Source organism: Panthera pardus, unplaced genomic scaffold, assembly GCF_024362965.1.
Source record: "Panthera pardus isolate Hobbes unplaced genomic scaffold, ASM2436296v1 HiC_scaffold_22, whole genome shotgun sequence".
Taxonomy (NCBI): domain Eukaryota; kingdom Metazoa; phylum Chordata; class Mammalia; order Carnivora; family Felidae; genus Panthera; species Panthera pardus.
The window spans coordinates 5,918,426-5,936,915 of NW_026526788.1; the positions used below are offsets into that span (position 1 = coordinate 5,918,426).

The following is an 18,490-nucleotide window of genomic DNA, read 5'->3' on the forward strand; positions in this document are numbered from 1 at the left end:
TTTTGTTTTTTTTTTTTAATGTTTGTTTATTTTTGAGAGACAGAGACAGAGAGCAGGCAAGGAAAGGGCAGAGAGAGGGAGACACAGAATCCGAAGCAGGATCCAGGCTCTGAGCTGTCAGCACAGAGCCCGACATGGGGTTCACTGTGAGACCGTGATGAGCCGAAGTCGGACGCTTATCCAACTGAGCTACCCAGGCACCCCTGCAGAGTAGATGTTAAGTATTCCCACATCACACACCTAGAAAGGTAACATATCTGAGATGACAGACGTTAGCCCGACTATGGGAATCATTTCATGTCCACTATACCCCAACATCACATCACATATCTTAAATATATAAAATCTTAACTTACTTATCTTACTTCAATAAAGATGGGGGGGAGGATCCTGAATCTTCCATTTATCACGCAACACTGGGCAGGTTTCTTTTTTTTTTTTTTTTTTAATTTTTTTTTAATGCTTATTTCTGAGACAAAGACAGAGCATGAGTGGGGGAGGGGCAGAGAGAGGGAGACACAGAATCGGAAGCAGGCTCCAGGCTCTGAGCTGTCAGCACGGAGCCCTACGTGGGGCTTGAACTCACAAACTGTGAGATCATGACCTGAGCCGAAGTCGGTCGCTCAACCAACTGAGCCACCCAGGCGTCCCTGGGCAGGTTTCTTAAGCTATGAGAGGGGAACAGCTACTGTCTGAGATAGTAGGGAGTGTGAGTGAATACATTCTGGAGTGAGGAAACACGTTTGTCATCCTCTATGTGAGGCCTGGAGATCCAGCCTCTTTCAGTCTGTTAGTAAAAGTCAAACTAGCACAGTGAGATGCAGAGGTGGAGGGGACGGTCAGGTGTAGGGAGCTCATTCTAATCTGAAAGGCTAGACATACTTTTCCTGAGCCAACAAATGCCACTTCTGCTAATTCAAGTTGGGCTTCTATACTTGCTACTGGAGTCCTAACTGCAAGGGAGGCTTTTGAAAACTAGTGCAGGGCTCTAAAAAAAATGGCACATTGATGTAATTTTTTATAAGAATCAGTCTCTGCTAAGACCACCAAGTTGTCCTCTTCAAATGCCGAACAGAGTGAGCAGCTGCATGTACGATGTCACTGTCCAGAGGTCACTGAGTGAGCACGTTCCACCTCTCCAGGGACTTGTCTCGTGCGCTCCTCTGGGTAACAGGCAACTCGTTCTGCTTTACAACTTCAAACATACCCACTCTGCCCAGGTACAAGCTGAAAGGCCTGCTCACTTCAGTCTAGCTAAGAAAAGGCAAGGCTACATGGATTTTAAGATCTCAGCGAAGCTCCAGTGGGATCCCGTTTTCTCCCCGAACGTGCAGGTCACATGCTGGCACGTCTCATGGAGGCACTGCTGAACACCAGGCACAGATTTTTCAGATCAAGCTCTAGCTTAAGCACAGCCTCTCTTACTCATTTTCTCCCCCCACCCCCGACTCCTAGCTTCTATATCCATATTATCGGGAAGTGTTTGACTCCTCTATCGATACCAATGGAAATTAAACAAGAATCTAGTACCTCTGCAATGCCTCCTGGACTGTTTCCATAACACAGCTGTAAGCCTTTAAAAGTGAAGGAAAAGGTTCCATATATAAAATGTCCTGGAGACCTTCTAAAAGGAAAAAATCCATTTGATGTGCCCAGACACAAATATCAAATAAAAATTTTAGAACTCACAATCAAAATGCTTAGTGAATGTAAATTTTTTCTGTTATTTCGAGAGAGGGAAAATCTCAAGCAGGCTCTGCCCTGTCAGCTCACAGCCAGACATGGGGCTCAAGCACACAAACCGTCAAGATCGTGACCTGAGCACGCCCCAGGGAATGGAATTTCTGCTTATGTGTCTAGTTAATGGGCTATTTATGGGGGGAAAAAATCCTAAAAAAACATTTAAATGGACTGGCCTATCTCGAACATAAAGTCTGTAATTGACGGTCTTTATGCTTTGGATTATCGAATGAGTACTGGGTGTTCTTAAATAATCACATACTACCACCAGTTGGCCGGCTTTTTAATTACACATCTCATTTTTACAGAGTGCACCGCTGAAGCACATCATCTGGGACATGAACACTCGCTATCCTGCAATAATTTCCTATTCATGTTTTCTAGGTCACCCCTGACTGCTGCTGGGTCACATTCACAGCATGGCCCCAGTCCAGCAGCATCACCAAACCCTGGGAACTCATTAGAAATGCTAATGGAGCACCTGGCCGGCTCAGTGCATAAACCATGTGATTCTTGACCTTGGGGTCATGAGTTCGAGCCCCAAGTTGGGCACAGAGTTTACTTAAAAGAAAATCACTTTTTTTTTAATTAAAAAAAGAAATACTGAAAATGTGCTCCTGAGTCTGACCTGCTGCCCAGCAATGTGCTTTAGCAATCCTTCCAGGTACCTGTTAAACTTGGGTAACCACGATGACCCAGAACCCTCACCAGCTGACATTAAAGCAGGGGTTCTTAACCTGGGATATGAAGTCAAAGGCAAATGTGCCTTTTCCTGGGAGGAGCTGCCCAACTGTCAACCTTCTCTAAGGGATGTCAACCTAGAAGCAGGTACCACCACTGCCAGTCATCAAATTCAGATTTCACTTCTGCAAATACACACCAAGCCAACATGTTCTCCAAGCCCTTTAATAATATTCACTTAAAACAGCTGAGGCACAAGCAATAATAAAACTGCATTTTTTGTTACAAGAAAGAATTTTGTGTAATATCTGCATCATATACCAATTTTCTCAAACTCTCTTCGGCAATATTTTGTTAATACTCTGGTCCAGAAGTTGGTTCAACAAGGTCAGAAAAGCAGAAATTTAGTTAAAAAAAAAAAAAAATCAATTACCGAAGGGTAAGAGGACTCAAACATTTACTGAGTGCCTACTATGGCCACCGTACTAGGTTTTATGTACTTTACAGAAGTTCAATGTGAATGTTAAGTCCTAGTCATCTGTTAACAGGCTAGCGGGACACAGTCAGGTAAAGCCCATCTTAAGTGTGCTTTCACCTTAAGTACAACTGTGGAATCGAAAAATCGGTCTTTCCCAAGGAAACGCACCAACATGCACAAATACATATTTCCATTTCCAAAGACAATACCCAAACATGCAACATTAGGACATGCGCACACTCAGGTTGTCACCACTCTACCTAAATCTTGGGCTGAGGACCACTGGGCCAGCATCGCTCCTACTGACTGCGTGGTTCTGTCACCATTTAAAACTTTAGATAGGAAATGGTGTTCAGCACATTAAGTATCTGGGGAAAACCTTGCTTGGTTTTTTTTTTTTTTTTTAACAAAACGACTTTCAGAAGTGGCACCTGTTCTGAAAACCATCATTTAAGTAAGAAAATGACAGCATAATCAGCTCTAATGGGAAGATACCACAGGCATTTCAACAAGTATTACATCAAAGCTGGTTATTTTTCAGAAAACTAAGTGATACCCAGCTCAGACTACAGAATTCTCCAGAGCATATAGCCTTCACATCCTCCCACACAGCTAAGTTAACCCCTCACTCCTCCAACTAGTCCTTAGTTTCTCTGGGTCCATTCCTCCCTTGCCAAGCTGCCTGCCCCTTGTTCTTGCCTCTATATACTAACTCTAACCTATATTCTGGATGCCCCTGGTCTCAACACTCCCTCTGGCTGGGGTGGGCACAGGACAAAAGCTTGTTTCCTACCGATGTGGTCAATCACTGACCAATCGCCATTGCCCTGCTTTGGATTTGGGATCTATTGGTAAAACTGACTGGCATGTTTGCACTGATCACCTCCCTATCCCCACAAAAGAGCAGGCTGGGTGTTATCAAAAATAAAAGCACACTGTTTAAGGGTTCAGGATTACACACGTGGAAGATACACAAGGAAGAGTCCTTAAATGTCTGAGTCGCGTGGTCTGATGTTCTTTTACAGACGAGAATACTAGGAGGTAAGTTCGGAGATGTAATGTGACGTGCCAAAGGGTGTGGGGATGTCCAGAGGCAAAAACTTAGAGCCATACTGCAAACACTCTCCTTTAGATCTCAACCACAACAAAAACCCAAGGTTAAGGAAAATTTGTAAGTAAAACAAAATAAAAAGTCTGGTACCTAGGAAAAGTCTTTGGGATCTCTCCAGATTTTTAGACAGAGTAAAGGTAACCTATACAGGGAGGAACTGTTACTCAGTTCAACAGATGACAGCAAGTACCAAGGATCTTTATTCTCAGGCCCGATGTTGAATCTGTGACTGCAGAAAACACGTCACTATTTTGAGAACACCTCCATTCTTTCCAAGTCTTCAGCTACAAGGTTACACCTTATTCTCATCGTAACAAGATAAATGAAAGAGGATTAAGGAGATACACTGAAGATAAAAGCAAAGGGAACAAACATTTTACAAGCCTATCATCCCAGCTACCTAAAAGTTAAGTTTCAGATTTACGACAGTGACAGAACCATAGGATTTCGGTGAAAACCAACACAAGTCAGATCTTTAAAAAAAGGTGGGGGGGGGGGAGGGGGGGATCAACTCAAAAATACAAAGTCAGGCAAGCATGCAAAATTCAGAGTATAAAAAAATGCAAGGCCTGGTTGTCCAAACAAACATATACCTCAGGAAAAGGTGGATTTGAAAATAGATGCTAAACAGAAACAAATGAATTAAAAGCTGAAAGGGACACTTCTCTGAATTAGCAGACCAACTGCCTCATTTATAAAGAGGAAAGAGGGCAGACAGTAATTGGTGAAGCTCACATGGCTAGATTAAGAATGACACAGATCTAATTCCCAGTGCTATCTGCAACTACATACAGCTAAAATACATGGAGATAAATATCCAGAACACATTAAGCCCACTGGTTAAACAAAACATTTCAAGACAAATGCACAGGGAGGTGAGTTAATACAGCACAGCAGCACATCTCATGTATTAAGAGATTAAAAGGAAAGAAATGACCTCTCAAAGATTTTAATGCTTAGTTTTGATAAAGCAGGCTTCCATCCAATTCTTTTATGCAGAACAAAATGAACTAGCTTTAAAAAAAAAAAAACAACGTGCATTCTTCAACTTTCTCCTACATTTTCTTGGCCTATCTTTCAAAACTAAGCACAGAGTATTTTTAACGTAAGAAATGTGACGCTATATGTACATTTTAATTGCACATTTTAGGAATAAAATAAATCCATGATATTTCGGTAACTCGTAGTGTATTTATAAAATGAAAAGACTTCTATCAAAATACACTTTTCACTGGGAAAAATAAATAAAACAGATAAATGGATCTACACAAAGTAAAAATTAACTTTGGTAGATTTCAGTGTAGGACAGTCCATAACCAGCCTATTTGCCCTTATTCCCCCAGAGCTGCTCATCTTCCGAGTTAAGATTTTAAAAATATTTTTAATTGAGATTATGTTGATATTGGTTTTTCATTCCACATCATCTTCAGCCAAGCTCTGAGCACTTACAATTCTCTGAAAGAGAAAAAAAAAGTTTAATTTTTAAATGTCCTTTACAGGAGGCAAGAATATACAACGGGAAAAGACAGTCTCTTCAACAAATGGTGCTGGGAAAACTGGACAGCTACATGCAAAGAAATGAAACTGGAACACTTTCTTACAGGATACACAAAAGTAAACTCGGAAAAGAATTAAAGACCTAAGTATGAGACCTGACACCATAAAACTCCTAGAAGAAAACATAGATCGTAATCCCTTGGGCATTGACCTTAGCAACGCATTTCTAAGCATGTGTCCTCATGCAAAGGAAACAAAAGCAAAAATAAACTATTGCAACTATACCAAAACAAAAAGCTTTTACACAGCAAAGGAAACCAACAAAATGAAAAGGCAATGTACTGAACTGGAGGATATTCATAAATGATATATGCAACAAGGAATTAGTATCAAAAAAATATAAAACACTCATACAACTCAACACCAAGAAAAAAACCTAATAATCTGATTAAAAATGAGCAGAGCACCTGAAGAGACATTTTTCCAACAGACACATGCAAAGAGGTTCACCATCATTCATCGTCAGGGAAATGCAAATCAAAACCACAAGGAGCATCACCTTACACCTGTCAGAATGGCTAGACTCAAGAACACAAATAATAAGTGTTGGCAAGGATGGGGAGAAAAGAGAACACTCGTGCACTGCTGGTACGAACGTAAATCGGTGCAGCCACTGTGGCAAACAGTAAACAGGTTCCTTAAAAAATTTAAATAGGAATACCATACGATCCAGCAATTCCATTGCTGGTTATTTATCCAAAGAAAATGAAAATACGAATTCGAAAAGATGTACACAACCCTATGTTTATTGCAGCATTATTTACAATAGCCAAGATATGGAAGCAAACTATGTGTCCATCAATGGATGAATGGATAAAGAAGTGGCATATATATAATTTAATGGACTATTACGCAGCCCTAAGAACGAGATCTTGCTAATGGCAGTATGGATGGACCTAGAGAGTATTATGCTACGTGAATTAAGTCAGACATGGATGAACACTATCTGAATTCACTTATATGTGGAATCTAAAAAACAAAACAAACAAAAAAACAGACAGAGACCCATAAACACAAACTGGCAGCTGCTAGAAGGGAAGTGGGGGAGGGGGCATAGGCAAAGCGAGCAAAGGGGAGTGGGAGGTACAGGCTCCCAGTTATGGAATGAATGAGTCACGGGAATAACAAGTACAGCATAGGGAATATAGCCCACGATCGTTTAACAATGTTGTGTGGTGAGACAGAGGGTAAACACATCAGTGAGAAAAGCAGACCATAAAGTATACCTGTCAAATCAGTAAGCAGTACATGTGAAACTAATGTAACATTTTGTGTCAACAACACTTCAATTAAAACCAGAATTTCTTTTTCAAGTTTTTTGAGTGAGTGAGTGAGTGAGTGAGAGAGAGAGAGAGAGAGAGAGAGAATGTGCACACATGTGCAGAGGAGGAGCAAAGAGAGAGAATCCCAAGTGGGCTCCGCACCAGCACACAGAGCCTGATGTGGGGCTCGAACCCACAAACCATGAGATCATGACTCAAGCTGAAATCAAGAGTCATGTTTAAACGAGTGAGCCACCCAGGCACCTCCCAAAAAAAAATTTTAAGGGGTGGGGGGAGATGTCCTCTGCGGTCAAAGAAATCAAATCTTGCTAAAGTTTACCCATTCTACAATTTCAACATTTAACACTCTTAAACACTGTTATCAAAGAAAATAATGATCATGCGGTCAGTCCCATTTCAAAATCCAAGTTAATAAAGGAAGAATAACATGCACTGTTTTAGAGGTTGGTCAATTATATAACTAAAACCAAAAAGAATTTAAGATCTCTTTCACTCCCACATAAACTAAGAATACTGATTTTTTACTGGTCATCTTAGCCTCCAAACATTTCCCTTTTTGGCCTGAAAATGCTCCGAAGTCCTCATACAAGAAAGTACTTCCAAAATTAGCATTTGAAAATATGTCAAAATAATATGAGATAAGTTAACTAAGTAAAGGAGGCCATTTTTATAAAGAGGAATTCAGGCTTCATCCCAAACTCATCCATATTTCACAAGACCTCACCCTGAGGTCAATCTTCCAAAAGCACTGCGCTATGCTGCCTTTCCAAGAGTAGACACTATAAGAGGATTCTAATACAGACACGCTAGGAGCCACATTAGTCTAAATAAAAAGGTTTAAGACCAAATCTTTGGTTTTTCAACCCTCTCCCTTACATCTTTGGGGACTTGTTTTCTTTCTAGTCCCTTCTCCAACTAGTTGAATAAAGATCAGTTTGAAGAACTAACCAGTCATTTTATTAATTTTTAATCACATCAACTATGGGAATTAACACATGAATACACAAACTGTTCCAAAAAATAGATTCATTTCAGTTCCTGGAGACGATTAAAAATGAACAGAATGCAATTTTAATCAACTCTTAAGTTATAGGTCATCTTTTATACAAATCGTACTGTGTTCAATACAGATTTGAGGATGTAGTTAAATAGCTCCAAGCTCAAAGCCCACCTTGGCAAAAGCGGAGGCACTGGGGCCTTTAGACGAGTGAGGTCAGAGGCAATCTACAATCCTTTGTGATCTAGTTTCAGGCTGTGCCAATCTTAGCTCCTCTGTCCTCTGCCAGGCCACTTCGCTGAATGCATGGGCTCACAGAAGGTAGAAAGCTACTTTTAGAAAGTAGCTGAGAGGGGCCTGAATTTTGGTATGTGAATACCAAGGTCTGAGATTTAATACTATGAGACGCACTTCCTTCTTTTTTTGTTTGTTTGAAGTAGGCTTCACACCCACGACAGAGCCCAAAGTGGGGCTTGAACTCAGGACCCTGAGATCAAGACCTGAGCTGAGATCTAGAGTCAGATGCTTAACTGACTGAGCCACCCACGTGCCCCTGAGACACACTTTCTGATCCGCACAGAGGGCACAACGACTAGATCTTATGACCGCTCACTCAAACGTTATCAGGGAAGACCATTTTCAAGCACGGGTATCTCCAATTCTGATTTCATCCCAAGAATGAGTTTCAGAATTTCATCATGTTCACTAGACTAGTTTTTCTTTGTAACAGTAAGAATGGCCTTTATGGTTTCACTGATTTTTAAAAGTCCATGTCCCTAAAACATTTCTTTTTTTATATTCTACTCACTTTTGTTAACATTTCAAATCCTCACCTGACTAATTGTCGGAAGCTTGGTCAGAAGCATCTGGAACACTGGCGGTGGAAGAGTTTGCTGTAACACTTGCAGCAACTGCTGCGGCTGTCCACACACCGCAATCGCATTTGTCAGATGGTCTACACCCTTCTCATATTCACCTGGAAGATTTACATAAAAGCAATGTGACCTGGAAAGCCTTTGTTTGCCTCTGTCAAAAACTCAACTGTACAGCCTTCACTACGTTTCCAAGTGATCATGACCAAAAACATCAAAGAAGTAAAAACCTGGAAATAATCTGCGGTACCTTCATATAACTGAGTATTATGAAACCATTAATAAGAACGAATCAGATCACATGCACAGATATGAAAGGATCTTCAAAACACATACAGAAGGGGAGAAATTAAGTGCAGAAATCTGCAAGTATATTACTGCTTACAGACTTAGAATATTTCTGCAACGTATTAAAAATTGCTAACAATGGAACAGTACTTTTCTATGAGAAGAAAGAACTGAAGACCGGGGACTGAGGTAGAAAAGAAGTCCAAGTTCACTTTACACTAATCGCTCACACTATCTGAATGGCAGCACAAGCGGATACAGAAAAAGCCCTAGGAGGGTGGTGCATCCGGACGGCGAAAGACTCCCGTCCTGTCCACCCACCACCCTGCGCATCTCTTTCATCTGCCTGCTCCGGAGCCACAGCCTCTATAAGAAACCAGTAAGCGAAGTTTTCTGACCCTGAAGAAGAAAATGACCGAGTAAGTGACTGAAGAATGGTGTATGAAGAGGAACTGCCTGCTTTAACATTTTCACTTGAGAAAATCTGAAGACTGAGGTATTCAAACTGAAGAAAGTACAACTCTACAAAGAAGTATTTAAAATAGGAAACACAAAAGACTGAGGTGCCTGAGTAGATCAGTCAGTGGAGCATCTGACTCTTAATTTTGGCTCAGGTCATGATCCCAGGGGTCGTGGGATCATGCCCCACGTCGGGCTCTGAGGTAAGCGTGGAGCCTGCTTATAATTCATTCTCATTCTCATTCATTCTCTCTCTCTCTCTCTCTCTCTCTCCGCCCCCCCACCTCTGCCCTATCCTCCCTGCCCCTCTCCTCTGCTCATGTTCTCCCTAAAATTAAAAAAAAAAAAAAAAAAATTATAAAAAAGAAAATTAAGACTTAGGTCTTCAGCCTGGGCTTTGACTTTCATCAGGGGACAAATGACTCCATTAACTTGGAAATTAAAACGCCACTTGGCCACTGAATCCTCATGCCGTTGAATTTACAGGCAATGTAGGGGATTTACACTGTTGCCTGGGGATATTAAATCTGATTAATAAATGGAAATAAAGCTACTACTGGAGTGTTAGTGTAGAACACAGGGGATTGAGACACCTCCTAATATTTCTAAAAATAATGCAAACAGTTAATGACCAACCAAAGCAATTCAATGCAGATGAAACCATTTCCTCTCTAGTTTGTAGACCTGAGCCCATTCAAGGTATCCTAAGATGAGATCTGGCTCAGTTAACAGAATATGCTTATGGAAGACCCCTAGATGGAGGAGACCATGTGAAATGAAGTTTACTGCCTAAGTCAATTATGCCTTCACTTGGCTTACTTTGATGTTGACTTTTCCCCTAATTCTAACCACCTGACTCTTCAACCTTGAGCTGGGCTGGTAGTTTCCACTGGGAAAAAAAGCAGCTTGGCAGAGTTGTTAAGTAACCCTCTGTATGGCATTGAGTTAAAGTGTGGAACATGAACTTGGGAAGAAAAGTAACTCTTCCCTGTCCCTCCTTGACCTTCCCCCTCAACCACCATGAGTTACTGTCCTTCTCAATCTGGATCTAACAGTTCAAGTCAGACAGATGGCCACAACACATGGATCTTCGAGATAATCCAAATAGAAGTAATTAATGCACTATACTCTAGTAGTTTGGACTATAAGTAAAATAATTTAAAATAATGTTTATATTTTGGGAGAAAGAAGAAAACTTTGATAGACATATTTATGAGCATCAACAAAAAATTTTGAGAATTTGTTTGCGTGAATCGATATACAACCTATACCCTTAGACACAGATATCCCTATCCATGCAGATTTTTCTGTTCGGATATTTAATACAGCCTCTTAAATGAGCCCTATGAGGATTTAAGTGCTTTACTATCACCCTATGATTAAACCTCACATGTTTCTTAATGAACTGGGGTAAAAAAGCCAAGATTATTTTCTAATAAGCCATTCCCATTTTCATTTATAAATATTATCAGCCTACTATACCATCCAAATAAAATAATTATTTCTTACAGAAAAAATCAAAGCAAAGAAATTATTGGGAAGGGAGAAACGTGATCAAAAGTAACACATCACCACCACCTCAAACCTTTAATCTCTTTCCATAAAAACAGGTAAAATAACCACAAATGACCTACACTGTGTAGTTCAATACTATCCAAATCTAAGATACAGCAACGAGCATAAAAAAAACTTGACACTTGATACCATTTTTATCAACGACAGCAACTACTACTTCAAAGCTACTTTTGAAATAAAAGATAATTTGACACTAAAAATTTACAAATACATTTAAGACTTTAAATTACTGAATTATAGTTTTCAATTTGTCAGTGTGAGCATTTTAACTTCGTAATAGTAATGTTTTAAAAAAAGAACTTTTGTTTTTAGTTTATTTGAGAAAGAGAGAGAGAGAACGTGCGTGAGCAGGGTAGGGACAGAGAGAGAGGGAGACAGAGAATCCCAAGCAGGCCCTGCACTGTCAGCACAGAGCTCGATGCAGGGCTTGATCTCACACACCATGAGATCATGACCTGATCCGAAATGAGTCAGTCGCGCTCAACTGAACCACCAAGGAGCCCCTAAAAACAGAACTCTTAATCCTTGGTTGAATACATAATGCACAAAGCCTAAACTCTAGATCAGATTCAGTTCACTGGTCCTGAAATTAAGCACCGTGAACTCACTGTGTGACCCTGACAGGTAAATTAACCTTCTCCAGGAATTATATGACCCATTCCTTCCTATAAATACTGGAAAAGACCTACTAAAGATTAGGTGAAGAAGCTGAGGAAGCATATTCTTCCAGTTACTATTTATATATTGCATTAGGACTATATTCTCTAAACTGCTAAAAAATACCTCACTTGTAAAGATTACTTACTATAGTCTCTGTATCATGTATCAAGTAAACCTAAAATTCACTCAAAACATATTATGGACAAGGATGGCCCACAGCAAGTATTCACTTCTAGAGCCAATTTTCTTTCCTTTTTTAATTTTTTTTAAAGAGAGCGAGCGCGCACGCCCTAGGTGGGGAGAAGGGCAGAGAGAATCTTAAGCAGGCTCCATGCAAAGTGTGCAGACAGACATAGGGCTCATGACCTGAGCTGAAATCAAGAGTCAGACACTTAAACTGAGCCACCCAGGTGCCCCAAGAGTCAGTCTTAAATAAAATAATCCTCCCATTATTAAGTGACTTGTCTTGAAATATTAGAATACCTTTCTTAACAGCTGCTGTACTACACACACAAAAGTCCCTTACCACCACAAATTTGTATTAGTGTGAGGAATTCTAATTTCCTAGTCTTTTAATGATTATTACCTTGGGCTAGCAACTCTTCACCAAGCTGTATTTCTTCAAGGAAGAATTTCTGAACAGCTTCTGCATCTTTAAGGTCAGGTAACTGTTGGGAAACAGAATATTTAATACATGATACCAAAATTACGCTGGGAATATAACCAATACACAGAAAATCATTGCACTAAAAACAAAAGAACAAAAAACTGAAGAGCTCATTATAAAAAATGATAAATTTACTCTTCAATACTCACAAGCATTAGTTTAGTATCTACATTTAAATGAATGCAAAAAAAAAAAACTTACTGATTAAACTGAAATTAGAACAGTTCTTAGAAAGCTGTGCATCAAACTTAAAAAATGAAGAGTACAATTATCTATACCATAAAATATGCAATTTACTATTTACACTATTTTGATCCCCATTATTATACATTTTTATATAACTATAACCAACTGTTCCTCTGATCCATTACTTTGAATAGATTTTACATGCATCTAAAAGATTACATGTAAATGGTAGGAGACTATTCCATGGAGAAATACAGGATTGCATAATCACAATCTGTTTGTTGGACATCTGAGCTACTCCTAATTTGTCTAATACAAACTGTTAAGCTTTTGTCTAATTTGTCTAATACAAACTGTTAAGCTTTACTTAAGTTTTTGGTTTTGTAGTTTGTTACATATTATCAGACTACGGTAATACATAATGCCACTAGCTATAGGACTTACCTCTTTATTATTTTTTTTTTAAGTTTGTTTATTTTGAGGGACAGAGGAGCAGAGAGAGAATTTCAAGTAGTCTCCGCACTGTCAGCACAGAGCCCCACACGGGGCTCAAACCAACAAACCCTGACCTGAGCCAAAACCAAGAGTTGACTGCTTAACTGAATGAGCCACCCAGGTGCCCCAGGACTTGTCTTTTCAAAAAATGTAAACCTATTATTAAAAAGTCCTGTTTTGGGGTGCCTGGGTGGCTTGGTCGGTTAAGCATCTGACTTCGGCTCAGGTCATGATCTCACAGTCTGTGAGTTTGAGCCCCGCGTCAGGCTCTGTGCTGACCACTCAGAGCCTGGAGCCTGTTTCAGATTCTGTGTCTCCCTCTCTCTCTGCCCTCTCCTGTTCATGCCCTGTCTCTGTCTCAAAAATAAATAAACGTTAAAAAAAAAATTTTTTTTTTAAATAAAATAAAAAAATAAAAATAAAAAGTCCTGTTTTGGGGCACCTGGGTGGCTCAGTTAAGCCTCTGACTCTTAACTTTGGCTCAGGTCATTATTTCACGATTCATGAGTTCAAGCCCCGCATCAGGCCTTGAACTGACAGCACAGAGCCTGCTTAGGATTCTCTCCTTCTCTGACCCTCCCGTGCTCATGCTCTTTCTCAAAATAAATAAACCTAAAAAAAAAAAAAAAAGGGCTGTTTTATTTAAAAACCTAGACTTCTATTACTGGGAGTTTTTGATTCCTGACTTCTATACATTCTCATTACCAACAAACACATAAAAAATTTAAATTTCTGAAAGTAGAGGCATCTTTCATCAACCAGCCCAACACAGGCAAGAATGTGATTACACCTGAATCTGAAAATACACAGGGTGCATGTGTCTATACCTACTTTCTCATGTCAAGACAAAAAAGGTTACTGAAATATCATGAACATACTACGTATTTCAGAAAGGGAGTCTGGACATAATGGAACAAAGTGGCCACCTCTCAGTTTCACTTCCCTATCATCATCATCATGTCCAGTCTTTTAGCTATGTTGTGATTACTCAATTGTATCACAACAACAAAATATAACATTTATGGATTTCATTTTTCCTTGTTCCAACTTGGTATTTTTTTCTTTTCTTTTTCTTTTTTTCCAACTTGCTTTAAAAAGAACCACTACTGATCCAGTAGTCCAAGTCCTGGGAATCCAAGCAATGGAACTAATTCTAATAAAAAAGAAAAGGTATATGAGGTATATGTGCAACGACTAACATTTACTTACTTGACTTACACATGTCACAGAACATTTTTTTATCAAGCAGAGAAACCTATGTAGTCATTAAAAATAATCATGAACACAGGATCTATAAAAAGAAAAAAGTAGAAAGATTTATATCTATATGTACATATTACATCAAGGTAAAAATGTGCCACACGGTGGGATTCTGGATCAGAGGGTATGAATGATCCTATATAACTTCTGAAACAAATAGCATGTGGTTCTTTTAAAGGAAGCTGAACAAAGGAAAATTAATGTTGTATTGTATTATTCTGAAGCAGCTGAGTGAGAAAGTTTGAACCTTTTGGTAGAATTGTTTTCTGCAGAGTATCATCTTATTGCCCCTTAAGTATTGCTCATGTAATAAACTGTCTGCGGTTAGGGCCAACAGGGAGGAAATAACGATGGACTGGATAATCTGCAGTTGAACTGACTTAACTATTCCGAGAAACAACAAACTGTATTTTAAAATAAAAAAATCAATGCCTGTTATCAACTAGCTTTCTCAAAATACACATTTCTTTTTTTTTTTTTTTTAATTTTTTTTCAACGTTTTTTATTTATTTTTGGGACAGAGAGAGACAGAGCATGAACGGGGGAGGGGCAGAGAGAGAGGGAGACACAGAATCGGAAACAGGCTCCAGGCTCCGAGCCATCAGCCCAGAGCCCGACGCGGGGCTCGAACTCACGGACCGCGAGATCGTGACCTGGCTGAAGTCGGACGCTTAACCGACTGCGCCACCCAGGCGCCCCCCAAAATACACATTTCAAGTGAGGTATGAAGTATATTATACAACCTAAACAAAAAAACAGATTAAGTATTACCTTGGAAAGTCCAGCTCTCTCCTTGGCAAGCTTTTGTTTCTTTCTTCCTGCAAGACATGGAATATTTTCACGTTATCGTCATTAAAATGGGAATCAAAAGAAGTCAAACTGCTGTGACAGTCATATATGCTATTTGCGAAACATCCCTGAGTAGGGCTCTCCTATTCTCCTGTCTCCTTGTGATTTGTCAAGGTCTTATAAATAGTTCTGGTCAATGAGCTATGGACAATGTGACATTTCTGAGCAAGAGCTTTTTCCTTCCCTCTGGGGCACCAAGATCAGCAATTTTCAAGACAGTTCTAAGAGCTGATTAATTAAATATCACAAGCAGAGCAAGCCCCCCCCCCCCACCCCAGTCTATACAGGACATGAAACACAAGCAAGAATTAAGCCACTGCTGTTAGAAAGTATTATAACTGAAATATAACAGATTTAATCTTTACTGCATGCTGAAATCTGACATTCCTAAATGGGAAAAAAGAGGGGGTAAGAAGACAGTGTTCAGAAATGCACTGCAAAATTCTTAACTACTGCTGGCTGGTTAAGGAAAAAAACCACTGCTGGGGAGCCTGGGTGGCTGTCGGTGAAGCGTCTGACTTTAGCTCAGGTCAAGATCTCACAGTTCATGAGTTCAAGCCCCCTGTGGGGCTCTGTGCCTACAGCTCAGAGCCCGGGACCTGCTTCAGATTCTGTGTCTCCCCCCGCCCTCCCCTCCCATGCTCACACTCTGTCTCTTTCTCAAAATTAAACATTGGAAAAAAATTAAAAGAAAAAAAACTTCTGCCTACACTCTGGAAGTTGTTTTGTTTCTTTGTCTTGTTTTTGATATGAAAAGGCAATACTACCTATCTCAGAAGCAAGTGATGTTTAAAATCTTAATCATCAATTAGTCAACCCTTAAGCCAAATCAATAAAGGACACCAACGGTATTTTAAATTGCTATTTAATTATATGCTCCACATGAAGGAGTGTCAGCACAGAGGAAGCACTAGCTGTGTTTCTACCCCAGCTCTTCTCGCTACTAGTGTGACCCAGGACAAGTTACAGGAACCCGTCCCCCACTTTCTCCGGATGTAAAACTGGTCTAGAACAGTACATGCTTCACAGCGTTCTTGTGAAGATTAAATGAGTTAATGCATGTAAAATATTTCTTAACTGTGCCCGGTTTATCACGTGCCACACGAGGAGTTGTGCCATGCTGCATTACTAATCGTTAAAACTACCGGTAACACGGAGACTGTGGCAGAGCTAAGAAAGGTAAGACTCGAATGCTTATTATGTGGGTGATCTTTGGCAAATAAATCTCTTAACTCTGCAAAGATAAGGCATGTTCAATCTTACTACTACGAGGAACAAAAGCCATAAAGGACAAGCAAACGTCCTCTGAAAACCTTAGTGTTCTATAAATCCAAGTCTAATCAGTGCATGACTGAAGAGGTAGTGACCAGTTTGCCTAACTGCAGGGAGATGGGTTAATTTACTGTGGTCCAGGAAATTTCTTATCTCCCCTTACAAACTGGGTTTAACCACACCAGCAGCTCTCGCCAACTCTAGCCCCCAGTGTACCTAAAGTGCTACAACTCTAAGACTTAAATACAATTCTAGCAGTTTCAACAAAACAATATAGGTTAAATAAGCTGATCTTGTATGTAAATTTGAAGACAGTCCATCGCCTCCTGGCCTTTTGGCTAAGATCAAGTGAAGACAGCCCATTTTTCTTTTTTTTTAAATGTTTATTCATTTTGAGAGAGAGAGAGAGTACACACATGCGCACACACAAACGGGGGAGGGGGAAGAAGAAGGGAGGATCCCAAGCAGGCTCCCCCTTGTCAGGCAGGGCTCAGATCTCAAGGAAGTGTGAGATCACGACCTAAGCCAAGATCAAGAGTGGGACCCTTAACCCACCGAGCCACCCCTGCTGAGCCACCCAGCCGTCCCCCGTTTGTCTGTCTTTAGGCAGAAAATAATGAATACCATACTATACCAAGTAATTACTAAACATCACCAGTGCTGGAAGGAGACTGCCACGGCCAGAAGAGGAGTGGAAGACTGCACAGAAGAGCCAGACATGAAGACAAAGGAACACTCAGATGTGAAGGGTAAGCACTCAGTAAGTTTTAGATGCCACACGCCAGACACTATTCTAAGTATCACCTGGCTTACTTACTCCTCACAGGAACACTAAGACAGGTATGATTAGCATTTCCACTTGAGAAAATTTACCAAGGTCCCAACTAATAACTGGCGGAGGGGCAACTGAAAAGCAAGCAGCTGAATTTCAGGACGTGTGTACTCAAACATTACTCTGTATTGCCTCTATGTGCTGCCGAGAAGTCGTTAAGAGTGGCGACAATACGGACTCCATCTTTGGCCTTCCGTCTTGCTCAAGCTCCCTGGATGACCTCTCCTGGGACTGTGTGTTCCTGGACCCTTGGAGATTAATGCACGTGCCTCAGAAAGGCCCAAGGTGAGGACTGGGGAAGGCTTTTTCTTGGCCCCCCACGAATCTGAGAGAGAGAACATAGTCTTTCTCCTTCCTGACACACACGTAGTGCCACAATATATAATTAAAGGTTTGCTGTCATTTAGGTCAATGCAAATGCTTTGAGATGCATGCGAACCCTTCGATCTTGCAACAATGCCCTTCTGCTAGTCTCTTCACTATAAAATCTGCGGACGAAGGTCTGGACTTTGCGGGGGGAAAATCTGCAGCCGGATCACCATCTGACCCCCCCCCCCCCCCCCGTTAAGTTATGCTGAATAAAACTGTAAACCCATGGGGTCACCTGCTTGATTTTCCAGTTTCAAAGTGCCTTCTCAGTTTGCAGAACAACTCTACTGTCCCTCCTCTACCTTCTAACAGACGTGAAGACATTCCCATAAAAAAAAAAAAGGTACCTCAGAAATGAACAAGGCAAGTTTGTGGAATAAACAGGTACGTACAGTTTGCTAAGCCAGAATTTATGAAAAATGACAAAAATAATGAAACCCAGTAGTTAAGAACTTGTTTTCCATTACTATCCAATCTTAATAGTTGCTTTTTTTTTAATAGGATGAAGAGGAGTGATCTTCGTTGAATGTCTGACTGATAGAATTACCAATTTTAAGACGGTTTAGTTCCTTTAAATTTCTACCGGTAAGATTCTAGCTTTAGTTTCTTGAGACAATTTAATTGTCACCTTATCAGTACATAATACTATCTCTACGATAAAGGGAAAGATGGTAAGGGCCTGAAAAATCATGGGAGTTACACATTCAGCAAGCAAATTCAGCCCTTGACTCAGTATTTACTAGAAATTAGTCCCAAATGCTACTGTGTAAACCTAACAAGTTAAAAGAGACTTTATCTACTTTTTTTTTTTTAATTTTTTTTTAACGTTTATTTATTTTTGAGACAGAGACAGAACATG

The 18,490-nt window shown here is 40.1% G+C and overlaps 1 protein-coding gene across 2 annotated transcripts in view; it reads right to left on the reverse strand.

Moving 5' to 3' along the window:
• TOMM20 (translocase of outer mitochondrial membrane 20) overlaps positions 1 to 18,490 on the reverse strand; it is a 35,154-nt gene that overhangs the window by 14,542 nt on the left and 2,122 nt on the right. The window contains exons 2-5 of one of the 2 annotated variants that reach the window (XM_019418967.2): positions 15,081 to 15,127; positions 12,288 to 12,369; positions 8,681 to 8,823; positions 2,631 to 5,465 (exon numbers count right to left, since the gene is read on the reverse strand). In XM_019418967.2, the coding sequence (XP_019274512.1) occupies positions 5,421 to 5,465; positions 8,681 to 8,823; positions 12,288 to 12,369; positions 15,081 to 15,127 (317 nt within the window). In that variant the 3' untranslated portion in view covers positions 2,631 to 5,420. Of the gene's footprint in view, positions 1 to 2,630; positions 5,466 to 8,680; positions 8,824 to 12,287; positions 12,370 to 15,080; positions 15,128 to 18,490 lie in introns of those variants that run through there. The other variant, XM_019418968.2, reaches the window with a different exon arrangement.